The 14785-nt window shown below is 51.3% G+C and overlaps 1 protein-coding gene across 3 annotated transcripts in view; it reads right to left on the bottom strand.

Moving 5' to 3' along the window:
• Synm (synemin) overlaps positions 1–3438 on the bottom strand; it is a 30737-nt gene extending 27299 nt beyond the window's left edge. The window contains exon 1 of one of the 3 annotated variants that reach the window (XM_052763385.1): positions 331–3438. In XM_052763385.1, coding sequence (XP_052619345.1) covers positions 331–1140 — 810 coding nt within the window. In that variant the 5' untranslated portion in view covers positions 1141–3438. The remainder of the gene's footprint in view (positions 1–330) is intronic. The other 2 variants (XM_052763387.1, XM_052763386.1) reach the window with 2 other exon arrangements.
• Between the last annotated feature and the right edge of the window lie 11347 nt (positions 3439–14785).

Here is a 14785-nt window from a genome sequence, read left to right as displayed (position 1 = left end):
ATCATTAGTCAGGATGTGCCTAGACACGTCTGTATCTAAAAGTGACACTCAAACAAGATGATGGGCACCTGGCTATCCACCGGGACCTGTCACATGACATCAGCCCTCTGACTGAAGGATCATTGCACCAAACCCTTATTCTTAGGCTAGCTACATGCCAGAATCCTGTGGTCTTATAAATAGCAAAGCGGCTGGCAGTGTACGCTTCCCTGGGTGGGGTTGAACCGCCTGCGGGACCAGGGAACCCCACCGCTCGCCCACTGGGTGCGCGCGGGGGGTGGGGTGTCTGGACAAGGTTATAGGGAAGGGGCGCGGTCCCTGCCCACGGACCTGCCGCTCCTCGGCCTGTATCCCGTACTCCTCCTGCATCCGCAGCAGCTCATCCTCCAGCCGCGCGCGCAGCTGCTCCAACTCCAGCGCCTGGTTCCGCAGCGCGTCCGCCTCCTGCGCGCACAGCCGCGCCTCGTCCTCCGCCTGGCGCCGGCTCTCCTGGCCGCGGAGCAGCGCCTGCTCCAGCTCGCGCACCTCGTCCTCGTACAGCTGCACGCTCTCCCGCCACGACTCGGCCACCAGGAGCGCGTAGCTGTCGTGCACGTCCCGCAGGCGCGGCGGGGGCGCGGCGGGGCCGGGGACGCGGGCTCGGAAGTGCATGGTGAGGCTGGCGGCGCGGGCGCGGAGCTCCCGCACTTGGCGCTCGTGGGCCGCGTCCAGGTCGCGGCGCTCGGCCTCTAGCTGGCCCAGCAGCGCTTCGAGGGCGGCGCGGGCTCCCAGCGCCTCCTCCAGCTCCCGCCGCAGCGCGCCCAGCTCGGCGTCCAGGCGGCTGCGGGCAGAGCTGGCTTCGGCGCCCTCCCGCTGCAGTTCCCGGAGCTCCCTCCGCAGCGCGTCGCGCTCGCCCTCGGCCAGCGCTGTGGACCAGCTCAGTTCGTCCAGCTGCTGCCGCAGGCTGCGCGCCTCCTCGGCGAAGCGCGCCTGGTCCTCGATCCAGAGGTCCTCCCGGCTCAACCGGCTGCGCAGCTCCTCCTCCAGCAGCAGGTTCTCGCGCTCCAGCTCCCGCACCCGACACACGTAGTCATAAAGCCGAGCATTGAGCTCCTGGAGCTCGGCCTTTTCCGAGCCCGTCTGCAGCCGCCAGGACAGCATTTTGCTGGATGTGCGGGGCTCTTTCGATTTACCGCTTGCCTCCTGCCCTGATCTTGTCCCCTCCGCCCCGCCGCGCCGCGCCCGCCTTGCCGCTACCTCGGAGGCCCTCAGACTGGCGCTCCGACTGGCGAGCTTCGCCACTTAGCGGCCAGGTCGTGCGGCCGTGGACGAGGGCCGCCGCCTCCAGCCAATCAGAACGCGGCCCGCGCGGCCACTGCGGCCGGACAGCGCCCCCTGCCGGGAAGATCGCGGCAATGGCGAGACTGCCCAGCTCTGACCCCTGGTGGCCCAGGGTAATCCGCGTGGGTTGTCAGATTGCTGCGGGCGGGCTATCTGGGACATTTTAAAGGACTCTCTTGGTGTTACCCCTCGGGCACACCTAAGGCACACCAAAGTCCCAGATTTCTTTAATGAAAAATAAGTTGCCATTAAGTGAGACATGCCAAGTACCGGTGAAGGGCCTTAACAGATAGGATGCGTCTCATTGGTGGAACTGGAGATGGGGTGGGGGCGTGGTATATTCTCTAGGTTTGTAGCTCAATGATAAAGTGCTTGCCTACCATGTACCGGGCCCAGATATCAATACCCACCATCACCTTGTGCATGAATATTGTACATCCACATATACATGTATGCACGTGTATTTTTTTTAGAATAAGATCATTTTAGTGCTTTTAAGATTTTATTTCTATTTCTTATTGTGTATGAGTGTTCTGCCTGCATGTCTGTATGTGCACCACTTCCCTGCCTGGTGCCCACAGAGACTAGAAAAGAGGCAGATCCTCCCGGAACTGGAGTTAAAGGCAGTTGTAAGCCAAAATGTGGGTGCTGCAACTGAACCCACGCCCTCTGCTGCCAGTAAGCCATCTCTTCAGCCCTACATACGTATCTTCTGGCATGAATGCATCTCTATTTTGCCAATATTTTATGTTCAAGTAAGATTTCCTTCCCATGCAGAGTGGGAAACCCTTCTCCCTTCTGACTTACACAGACCACCTTTACGGGACTTTGTGCTCGGCAATACCCGCTTCATTCTGATGGAGGAAGAACCTGGAAAGGCTTCGAAGTGCTTTAAGCACAGAACATTCTAGACACCTACCATCTCTCCAAACTTTTGCAGCTGCCTTATACACACCCCCACTGTGACAGCCAGTTTTCTTTTCTTTCAACAGTGTGCCCTTAAGGAAACACTCAGTTTAATTACCATAGAAACCACAGCTCTCTCTGGTTTTTGCATGCTTGCATTTCATTACATTACGCGGCAGTTATTTAGGTTACAAATGGCAGTAGCCAGAGTCAGTAGCACAAAAGAGTGCAGGAATAAGCCCAGCTGCATGGGGACAGGAGCAGGAAGAGAGGTCTGGAGAAGCCACCCAGTGGCCACAGGGCTCTTCTCAGCAAGGCCACTAGTCGGTGATATTTTCAGGGGCATAGAAGATGGGGTGCTCAAGGTCATTTGAGGAAGCTTCCAGGGCTCTCCTTGTGAAGGACAGGAGTGCGTCTACAAACGACCCCATCTCCCAGGTGCCATTCTGCAAGGGATAGAAATGGATGTGTGAAATGGATGTGCTACCCAGCTCAGAATTCCCCCTCTTTTTCTGCTGAGGCTAAGTGGGCATGGAGGGTGGGAGTATTCAGCACCAAGGCATTGGTGTGGGGAGCCCCTGATCCCTGTTCTTACCTCTTCACCCATTCACATCAGGGACACATCAACACTTGGTCTTTGATAATCATCAGCAGACCTGCCTGCTTCCCCACTCAGCATCCTCTCCTTAGCCACCCCAGGAGGCCACTGCAGACCGCCATAGGGCAGCTATAGGGTCATCTGGACTCAACCGTTCATTCTCTCAGCACTTTGAATGCCCACACTTCCAGTAGTTCTGGCTCGGCAGGGGACCACTCTGCCTGGGAGTGGGGAGCCTTCATACATATCAGTGGGCCCCCTAAGAGATTGCTCCTGGGTTTTTCTTGCCCCGTCCCCCCAGAGTCTTGGATTTTGAAACTCAAAACTTCCTTTCTCATCCACTATAAACCTGTCTCTGAGGAAAAGACTGCTCCTCCAGGGTATAGCTTAGCAGAAGAAAAAAAAGTGTGCCACTGGGAATATTGCAAAACAATATCCCATTGATCATACGTAATCCTCACAGAACTGAGACTCGGAGCCATGGACTAACTTCCCTAAATACATGGCTACAAAATGTGGGAAGAAGCAAGCCTGTTAGAGGTTCGACCAGAGCAGGCAGCTTGAGCAGGCAAGGGCTGCACATTCACAAAGAAAAGAAGTAGGTGGGTGGAGGGGGCAGCTTGCAAAGCTCTGGGTGGGGTGGAGAGGGGCCAGTGACCAACAGAGCGGCGAACCAAGAGCCTTTAGTGTACTAGTGCTGGGGGAGCCTGGAGCTCTGGGAGATGGCCCCCCAGAGGGGGAAAAGCTGCAGAACAAACACTGGGAGGGAGGAGAACACACCCTCTCTCTTCCTGCTGCTCTCCTGCAGGGTCCTCCACTGTAGAAGCCAGAAGCTGGGGAAGTCTGGCAGTGGTATGTCCGATAGGACTCCCTCTGCGGGAGTCTGCCAGCTGTTCCATTTGAACCATGGGTCAACACAGCCCTTGTTGAATATAATTATACAAGTTTATAATTCACAGTACAGCAAAAAGGAAATAAATTCTCCAAGTTTAACAGGTCCCTATCATTCAACTGCATTTACTTATCTCTTCTTGAGGTTCTGTATGGATGCTGTCTGTGAACATCATGTCAGGGTGTTGAATATTTATTTGCACTATAGAAATCAGTCAGTGATTTGTTATCATTGGCTGGGACCTGTTTGTGGGTTGTCTAACCTTAGGAAAGTCTCCTTGGTGCTCATCTGTCAAGAGTGCAGGTCACACTTAGCAGTGTGTTATCTTGTAGCTAGCTATTGAGTTGGAAATGGTATAAAACACTGAAGAACTTTTTTCTAGTGTTTCAAAACTATTATCCAGGTCAGCAAAGAAATTTGGAATGGAGATTCTTCACTATTTTGCCTTTGATAAACAAAAATATTAACAAGAGTTCATGTCTTACTATACCCATTCATCAATTGCAACCATATGCAGAGGGAGTCCTATCGGACATACCATACGTGAATACCGAGTCTTCAAATAGTCACAAGAATATTCTTTAAGAATCAATTGATTATATGAAGTCTATGATAAGGAGTACTGGCTATTTTGTTATTGCTTATAATAAAAATGTGAAAACTGTTTCAACGTTGCTACAATATAAAGAGGTATGCATTTTAATTAATGTCTTACTAAAAAAAATCCCTGTGGCCTTCATTTCTTATTTTCACTCTTTCATTAAATAGAGTAGATAATCTAAGCTGTGTAAATACAGGCATATATATTAGAAAATTAATTCATATATGTATGTATATAATACATATTTATTTAACCATGGAATTAAACAATTTTCACTTTGAATGAAAAAGAGGTCTTGTCTTGGTCACTGTCCTATTGCTATGAAGAGATATCATGACCATTGTTAAAAATGTTAAGTGGGGCTGGTTACTGTGCAGAAAGGTCATGAGGCACAAGCCATGACAAAACCCGGTATCAGAGCTTTATTAGGAGGAGTGTGGGGGTGGGAACAAAAGAACCAGGCCTGGGAAAGGAGCACGTGCAGAGAGCAGAGAAAGGGAAAGAGAGAGAGAGATAGTGGGGGCAGGAGAGAACAGAGAGAGAGAGAGAAGGGGTCTGTGTCTGGCTTTTTAAGGGTTCCCATGAACATGCACAGGCGGGCTTACGGAACTACGCTCCACCACGCATGGGCTCATAGCATGACCACCATCTTGCGCATGTAATCACCAGCGCACACTGACAACAGAAGACGCAAGACCCCTTGCTTAGCTCCTGGACTGTGCATGTGCAGTCATGAAGCTGGAGTAGGGGCAGAATCCTAACAGCCATGCTAACTCGGAAAAAAAAAAAAGGAAAGCTTCTAATTGAGGGCTTGTTTGCAGTTTCGGAGGCTTAGTCCATTATCATGATGGGGAGTGTGGTGGCATACCGGCAGGCATGGTGCTGGAGACGTAGCTGAGAGCTACATCCTGATCCCTAGCAGGCGTGTGTGTGTGTGTGTGTGTGTGTGTGTGTGTGTGTGTGTGTGTGTTTGTGTGTGTGTGTGTGTTTGTGTGTATGTGTGTGTGTGTGAGAGAGAGAGAGACAGACAGACAGACAGACAGACAGACAGACAGACATGGCCTGGCTTGGGCTTTTGAGACCTCAAAGTCCACCCCTACAATGACACACTTCCTCCAAGGAGGATATACCTCCTGATCCTTCCATGACAGCTCATCAATTGGGGACTAATCATGCAAATGTATGAGCCTATGGAGGCCAATCTCATTCAAATTACCACAGATCTCTTTCTAGAACCGCCTAATATAAAACAGATTTCTACCACTGTGTTAAAAATGGCATTTCTTGCTGGACCGTGGTGGTGCATGCCTTTAATCTCAGCACGCAGAAGGCAGAGTCGAGCAGATCTCTAAGTTCAAAGCCAACCTGGTCTCCAGAGCAAGTTTCAGGACAGCCAGGGTGGTTACACAGAGAAACCCTGTCTTGAAACACCCCCCTCCCAAAAAAAAAAAAGGTATTTCTTGGATTTTGTTTGTTGGTGTCCTTGGGGACTGAGCAGGGGGCCGTGTGTGTGTGTGTGTGTGTGTGTGTGTGTGTGTGTGTGTGTGTGTGTGTAATGTTCTTCGGTTTCCCCTCCCCCCTGGCCTGTCCACTTTTATTTCTCAGGCTGGCCTTGAACTCATAACCCCAGCCCTCCAAACTGCAATCCTCCCACCAAGCTCTGCCAAGGACAATGGTTTAAATGTTCTGTTATTGTTGTTTTTAGGCACAATCTTCTTTAAAGGGCAGGCAAACAACTCAAGAACCATCCAGCTAATCCCTTGCCTGTTTTAGTGGAAAAAGACCTCAGTCTCAGCACAGAATTGGAGGAAAACTGGAAGAAGTGTGCTTTCAGTGAAATCTGGAAGTTGTGAAGAGCAGGGAGCGCTCTAGGACAGAGAGAATCAAGAGGGGGCGGGGTTCCCGGATGATGTAGTCAACAACCCCTTTCACAACCTTGGGGGTGGCGGGAGGCTCCCGGGAGAGGAAGCCCAGGGTCCCAGAGCTAGCCTAGAATGGAAAGTCCCGAGGAACAGGAGGGGCCTCTGTGAGGGGCTGGGGAAGTGGGAATATGGGGTCTTTCTCAAGCTAGGAGGAGGAGAAGTCACAAAGCCGGTCCCGTCCTGCCCAGCTGGCAGCACTGGGAATGTTAAAGGATTTTCCCTCTCTCCCCTCCACTCCAGCTCACAGCACAGGCAAGTGCTGAGTCCCAGGCAGAAGGCCAAAAAGGAACGGGCCTCCCTGATTCTTGTACCTTAAGTCTGGCACAGTTCTCAAGGGCACTGGGGAGATCTCAGGGAGACACAAGTGGGGAGAAGATGCTGGATGAGGAGTCAGGGGGGAGCTGGGCTCTCTGGAGAGTAGAAAATCTTGAGGGGTTACTAAGGAAAGTCGATGAAGGCTCAGTCGTGATGGGTTTGGCACAGAGGGCCTGGGGCCTCTTCCTGGGCAGAGCTGCAAGGATACAGGTAAACCCTAGCTACCTGGGCCTGGTGGCTCCTGCCTATGATCCCAGCCCTTGGGAGGCTGAGAGAGGACGATCACTGTGTGTGAACTGAAAATGGGCCTGTGGTACATAGAGAGGTCCAGGTCAGCCCAGGCTGTAGAATGAGACCCTGTCTCCCAAAAAAGCAAAGCCAACCAAAAGCCAGCGACGGTGTGGGCTCCAATACCAGGGCCCTAATCCCTGTTTCCCAGAGGCCCATGGTGACAGCAGGCCAGAGGGAGCCACTCCAACAGAGATGGGGACCCCAGCAGGACCAGAGCCCCCTCTAAGACGGCCTTGGGCAAATCAAAGAAACCCCCTTTTTGAGCCCATTGGTTACAGCCTTGCGGCTGGATAGTTCCTTGATGGCTGAGGCAAAGGTGTCCTAGAAGCTCTGTGTCTGTACCCAAGCCTTAGCAAGCCCAACACACACAGAACTGTAATCCCATCACCCCTTCTGATAGGATCCTGTACACGTGCAGCTTGGGGTCTTGCGTCTTACATCATTGGAGGCACTGACAACTATGTACCCGCCACATGGTCATGCAATCTGCGCCTTAAAAAGCTGTTGGTGGACCCCAACCCGCCACCAGCGCCGATTACCTATCATCACCTTCTCCTGACAGCTTTGTGCAGTGAGCAAGCTGCTTGACTGTCCACGGCAACTCTTAGGGTTAGGGTTTGTTGCCTTGTTAGGGTTTCTATTACTGTGAGGGGACACCATGACCACGGCAACTCTTATAAAGGAAAACATTTAATTGAGGCGGCTTACATTTTCAGAGGTTTTAGTCCATTCTCATCATGGTGGGGAGCATGGCAGCATGCAGGCAGACATGGTGCTGGAGAATTCTACATCTTGATCCAAAGGCAACAGGAAGTGACCTGTCTCACTGGGTGTGACATGAGCGTATATGAGAACTCAAAACTTGCCGACACAGTGACACACTTCCTCCAACAGGACCACACCTACTCCAACAAGGACACACCTCCTAATAGTGCCATGCCCTTTGGGGGCCATTTTCTTTCAAACCACCACACCCCCTTTGTTGTTGATTCTGTTTACTCTTTACTCTTTCGGGGGCCTGCCACCCAGCTCCCAAATAATCACACGGAGTCTTATTATTACTAATGAATGCCCAGCCTTAGCTTGGCTTGCTGCTGGCCAGCTTTTCTTAAATTATCCTGTCCATCCTTTGCCTCTGGGCTTTAATCTCGCTCTATTCTATATACTTTTCTTTACTTCTTACCCCATGGCTTGCTGTGTAGCTGGGTGTCTGGCCGCTGGTGTCCTCTCTCCTTCTCCTTTTCTCCCTCCTCCTGCTTCTCTTTTTCTCCATTTATTCTCTCTGCCTGGCAGCCCCGCCCATCCCTCTCCTGCCTCGATATTGGTCACTCAGCTCTTTATTAGACCAGGTGTTTTAGACAGGCAAAGTAACACAGCTTCACAGAGTTAAACAAATGCAACATAAAAGAATGCAACACCTCTTTGCATCATTAAACAAATATTCCACAGCATAAACAAATGTAGCACATCTTCAACTAATATTCCACAACACCCCTTGTCCCCAGGCTTTATCTTGCTTGATGAAAATAAGGATTCTTAGGGAAGGCTAGTGAATGTCAGCAGAGAGAGGTGACATGGAAACCAAGCAGGCTCCCAGCCCTGGTCCTTTGTGACTGTTTAAATCCCTCCAGAGAAGGGGCTCAGACCCTTGAACTGATAGAAATTGAGTTCCTATTATTCTAGTGGAAATGGAGGCTCAAAGCAGGTATTAGGTGGAGATGCAAAGATTATAAATCTGTCATCATTTTCTGCACACCTATGTCTGAGAGAACATCTGCCACGACAGGCCCCTCCAGGTAGAAAAACAAGCAAGTGGAGAGAAAGGACTACCACAGAGCTGGCAATGAGCGAGGCACAGTGGCAGTAGATATCTGTGTGACCAGGACACAACAACCTTTCTGGGCCTACTTCCTTACCCATGTGATGAGAAGAGAGCACCTCTCTGGGGGGTACCACAGAGGTATCCCGAGGTCATCCTGGGGAGCCTGTCAAATGGCCATGGCTGGGGCCGTACACTCGCAGGGGAAGCTGGTGGTGCCTGCCTGCCCGGGACCACAGAGAGAAGACTGGCTTACACCATCTGTTGGTCCTAGCATAGCCTCCCTCCCCATGTGCCAATCACTGCTCTGAGCTCCGAGAGTGGAAGGATACTCAGCACATGCCCAGGGCCTGACACACAGCCCTCAGTAAACATGGGTCTTTCTCTACGATAAAAAGGTTGGAAGCTCAAAGCTTAGGCATCACCCGGAGACAGATGGCCAGAGAGCTGTCTCAGGAAAGCTGAGGTGAGGAGGAGGACTCTCAGAACACTGATGCTCAGAACACAGAATCCATAGTCAAGTGGGCTGGGGACACGGGGAACTGAACCTCCCAGACTCAGTTTCCTCCTCTGTAAAGCTCTCTCTTCAGGGGGTTGCTAGAAGGACTAGATGGGAGTGGAGGGGCCTCAGGACGCAGCTTCACCACGCCTGTTGCACTCGAAGCCCTGTTTGCACCCAGCCTCTCTGGTAGAGCCCAGGGCATCCCCCACTCGGCTCTTGGTGCTTCTGGCTGTTTCTGGTGGACGGATGGCTTGCTTATCACTGGTTCATAGGAGCACAGCCACTGTTGGTTGGGGTCTAGGCTGCCATTTCAAAAGGTGCAAAAATAGCGTGTGTCATGTGAAGAAAAAATGTTCAGTAACTTAAGCTGCATAACTCCCCTGCCTTTATTTGGAAAATCATGTCATATACATTACAAATGAACTTGGGGAGCCCCCCCCCACACACACACCGAGTGGCAAGGAAACATCCCCTGGCTAATCTTCTGACAGGCACAAGATGCTTGCTTCTGACTGAGAACTATAAAAAGAATCATTTACCTGTAAGGAAGAGCAGCATGTTGGCACTTACACCCCTAAAAGCACCTTTCCCATACAGGATGTTAGTGGCATTCCTGGTTCAGTAACTTAAAATACTGGCATTTGAGTCTCCCTTGTGTATCTGGTACCAGGTGGCTCCTGGGAACTTGGGAAAAAGGGAGACACAGCCTTCTTTCCCGTACACCCACTCCTAAGACGTGAAGCTTTGGAGAGGGTGTGCTTGCCCTCACCCGCCACCAGCATCTGTTTCCTCTCTCAGTGACATCCAGGATTCAACAACCATCTCTGTTCCATGCAAACTGTTCTTCCAGACCTACTGTGTCTCAAGCCCGGTGTCTGCTTGTGCCACGAACCCCAGTGGTCCCTCCTGTAACAAGACGTGATGTGTGTCGCCTCCTCAGGTATCGATGCCAATTGCAACCGGCAGTAGACACCAGCTGTGGTTCGCAGTGGTTTGTTCCCTCTGAGACTCGCTGGAGTTTAATTCATACAGTGAGACATTAAGAGGGTAAAGACTTAATCCAACTAAAGTGTTTCAACATGGAGCTTTGGTTTAGCTAACCAACAAACAAACAAACGGGATTAGATCGTGTCATCCGGGTGGCGTGAGAGGATAGAGACAAAACCAGGACACAAAAACATACTCTCCTTCTATTGTTTGAGGGGAGCATCTCTAGCCAGGCTGGTCTGTAACTTGCTATGTAGCCGAAGATGTCTAGAACTTCTGATCTCCCCCTCCCCTCCCCTGAGTGCTGGGATTATAGGTATGTGCCACAGAGTATGGTTTATGCTATGTTGGGGATCAAAACAAGGTCTCTCTCTCTCTCTCTCTCTCTCTCTCTCTCTCTCTCTCTCTCTCTCTCTCTCTCTCTCTGTCTGTCTCTCTGTCTCTCTGTTGTCTCTCTCTCTGTCTCTCTGTTGTCTCTCTCTCTGTCTCTCTGTCTGTCTGTCTGTCTGTCTCTCTCTCTCTGTGTGTGTGTGTGTGTGTGTGTGTGTGTGTGTGTGTGTGTGTGTGTGTGTGTGTGTGATCATCTTGAAAAGAGATCCCAGTCCTGGAGGGATGAGGAGACGGGGCTTTTGTTCAGTTACTTTACCTGCAAGAGCACACAACGCAGAAAGGCATTCCCTCTTGCTTGGGTCCACTGACAAAACAGCTTGAAAGTTACAGACGATAAAATGTTTTTCTCAATGACAGAGCAGAGAAAGGGCAGCCAAGCTGGGAAGCCATCTCCGTCACTAAAGTGTTCCAGTTGTGGGCATGAGGACTTGAGTTTAATCTCATATAAAGGGGGGAAGGGAGCCTAGAAGGAAGGCTAGGGTGGAGGGAGACTGCAGTTAGAGGCAGCAGACTATACCTGTGAGCAGCCAGGTAAACAGACAGAGAAGTTCAGATACATGTACAATGCACGTACATGGATGTGTGTGTGTGTGTGTGTGTGTGTGTGTGTGCAAGCACGCACACGCATGTGTTACCATCCTAATAGAAGTGACTTCTATCCATTCTTATTTATTTTTTAAATTTTCTTTCTTGCGTGTGCCACAGAGCACCTGTGGAAGCCAGAGAAGAACTTGTGGGAATCGGTCCACTTCTTCCAACACGTGGGCCCAGGGATTGCCAGCAGGATTGGTGGCAAGCGTCTTAACCCTCTGTGCCATCTCTCCCGCCCAAATTCAGGTGTTTACAAAACAACTTACCTCAGCAACATTTTGTCGTTGCCCCCGCTCGAGTCTTGTGCTTCTTTGGCTAATTTTCTTTCTAAGTGTTCTTTTTTTGTGTGCCACGGTCTTCTAAACTTCCCTTCTGGATTGTTCATTGTCATTGGCAGGTGGGACGCTTCTAAGGTCCCAGAGTGCTGTCCACACATGATTGTTAAGACTTCCTCTTGATGGATTGGAGCACCATCCAGGTGGGAGGGGACGTAGGATAATGTCTGATCCCTGAATTTAGTAAACACCAAGCAACTTAGAACAGAATATGAGCACAGAGGATCTGGGGACTCTCACATGCTAGGTAAATGCTCTACCACCAAGCCCCAGCCTAGCCCTAGGGTGGGTATTTCTGAAGAGTGTCTGAGGGATGCTGCTGTTGCTAGCACAAGGTGTGGATTTGGAGAGATATTGGGTAGCAGAGGGCAGGTGGAAGTCTATGAGGTGAGTATACCTACTCTAATGAGAGGCAAGCTCAGAATGGCTGGGTGTGTGTGTGTGTGTGTGTGTGTGTGTGTGTGTGTGTGTGAGAGCATGCATGCCGTGTTGGGAGCAGCGTACAGGGATGACTCATAGAACACGATGTTCCTAAAGGGAAAATAATCAGGCTACCCACAAACACATCACTAAATATATGGAATTTGAAACACGGCTGTGTGTGGTCATAATCCGGTTTTCCCTATGGAAAATCACTGCTCCATTTCTGGGCCTGAGTCAGTTCTTGGACTCAGAACCCACCCACTAGAGGAAGGATCCAACCACCTCTGACAATGAATAAATGTGATCCCTATCCTTCCCCAGGGAGGATAAGTAGAGCGCTTGTTTTGCTTCTGAATGCTTGGTGTACTCTTGGCCCGGATTCTCTTGCTGGTAACACAATATTTCAGCCTGAGTAAGTAATAAAGAAAACAGGTTTATTTTGATTCACAGGTCTGGCCCAGCGTCAAGCGGCAATATTTGGTAACAGCCTTCTTGTTGGCAGAGTCCAGTGACATCCCCTGTCAAAAGGCAGAAGAGAGACTGTGGAGGTCGTCGCTCGGTGGTTGAGTGCCGCCTCCACCCACTAGTATGTCGCTCCATTTTTCTAACCTCCGAGGCGTCATCCAACAGTGCCAGCTACTATTTGTTTTTTTAAACGTTTCTTGATTCCTGGTGGACTTCACATCATGCATCCAGATCCCACCCATCTCCTCATTCCCCCCAACTCCTCCAATCTGCCCTCCACCCTTTCAACCTCCCCCCAAAACAAAACAAAGCTTAAAAGAAAAACCAAAAACCAAACAAAGCAAATAAAACAACCACAACCACCACCAAAGGAGAGGAAGCTGTCGTGGCCCGTCGAGTCACACCGCTAACCCTTCAGTCCTTTCATCCTCGCTCACAAGTGTTCACTGCCACGAGTCACTGGTCTGTCTGGCTCAAGGCCTCTGCAGCAGGGAGCGGGATCAGTCCTCTTGCTCTCAGGCCCTCAGGGCCGCTCACCAGTGACAGCTCTAGTGTGCTTCCCAGGTGAGGTGCACGCCCATGGTGAGGGGTGGGGCCAGCTCTCCTGCTGCAGTATCCAATGAGGAGCAGGGCCAGCTACCCCAGGCCCAGTGAGGGGAGGGGCCAGCTCAACACAGCCTTTAGATTTCAACACTCATGGTTCCTATGACCCCTGTGGTAATGAGGGCCAAGGACATCAACACACACCCCAGCTGCAGAAGGACCACGGACCCAGACACGGCCCTTGGCAGAAGCCAGGCCCGGGTATCACCATGGTCCTGGCGGCAGCACAGGCCACCACATCAGTATGGCCCTAGTATCAGCATGGACCTCAGACTCCAACATGATCTCAGATGGCTGACCAGACCCCAGGCATCCACATGGCCATCGGCAGTAACAGTGTCCATTGACATCAATACAGACTCTGGCTATGGTAGGACCATGAATCCAGATATGGTCCTAGAACACAACCTGGGTTCAGATGTCATCATGGCTCCAGGTGGCAGCACAGGCCACCTGGTTTGGCATGGCCCCTGAGGCTGTTTGGTCCTTGGACATCAACATGGACCCAGGTGACAGCCCAGAACCCTGGCATTGGCATGGTCCTTCAATGGTATCAGGAGCCATGGACATCAACTCAGACCCTGGCTGCTGTAGGGCCATGGACCCAAACATGGCCCTCAACAATAGCTCTGGCCCAAATGGCATCATGGCCCCAGGTGACAGTGCTGGCCACTCCACTCAGCATGGCTTGGCAGCAGCACATAGCCCTCAGACACCAACATGATCACAAGTTGTGGCCTGGACCTTGGGCATCCATGTGGCCTTTGGTGGCACCATGGGTCACCAGACATCAACCCAGCTGCAGTAGGACCACAGACCCAGACATGATACCACCATGGCCCCAGGTGGCAGTGCAGGCCACTCAGATAGACATGGCCCCCATGGCAGCATGACTCTCAGACACCAACCTGGCCCCAGGTGGTGGCCTAGACTGCAGGCCTCTGCATGGCCCTCAATGGTGACAGGAGTCACAGACAACAACTCAAGGCCCCCTCAGCTGCTTCAGGGCTACGGACCAAGATTGGCCCTTGGTGATAGCCCAGGCCCGGACATCACCTTGGACTCAGGTGGCACGTAGGCCATTCACATTAACCTGTTCCTCACCATCCTCGCCTCTTCAGACCTGCCTCTCTCCCCAGCCCAGAACTGCTGCACCTCTCTCTCTCTCCTCCACCTCCCCACCCTGTGCTCACTCACCATAGTGGTGTCTGACTGCCAGGCACCATAGTCACTGGGCGACACTTGGTTGAGTCTTACCCTGGCCAGATGCATGGCATGGCACAGAGCTGTTGCTGAGTTCAGGCCTGGGGATCTAGCTATTATTTTTATTAATAACATTGGCCTAGCACCTGCTTTCTAAACACCATGGAGAATAGATCGAGCAAACATGTTCTCTAATAGACCTCCACCAGTCTCCCTTAAGTGTCCACCCTCCTAAAGCTCCTGCTCTGCGCTTGGGATAATGAAGCACCAGCCCAGGTCTGCTCTTCCTAACCTCTTACCATCTCCTCGTGAGGGAATCTCACACATTGACTCCCAGGCAGGGGCATCAGTGAGCAAGGATCATTCTCCCAAAAGAACAGACTCCTGCCCTCCAGTTGCACTTACTGATTTTGGAGGTTGCTTTAATGACATAGGATAACCATGGTCTGGGTGCTGATGTGAATTTCTCTATCACTAAACATTAGTACCACTGGTCAAAATAATGGTGGCCTGGTGTGCCCCTCCCTGTCCATGCTGGGATGCTAACTGGCTTGATCACATGTAGGTCTCAGTTAGGCGACCACAGACGCTAAGAGTTTATGAGTGTGATGGCTGTCACAGC

The sequence above is a fragment of the Peromyscus californicus genome, unplaced genomic scaffold, assembly GCF_007827085.1.
Source record: "Peromyscus californicus insignis strain IS unplaced genomic scaffold, ASM782708v3 Scaffold_4__1_contigs__length_199733344, whole genome shotgun sequence".
Lineage (NCBI taxonomy): Eukaryota > Metazoa > Chordata > Mammalia > Rodentia > Cricetidae > Peromyscus > Peromyscus californicus.
This window is presented reverse-complemented; position numbering and strand designations above follow the sequence as displayed.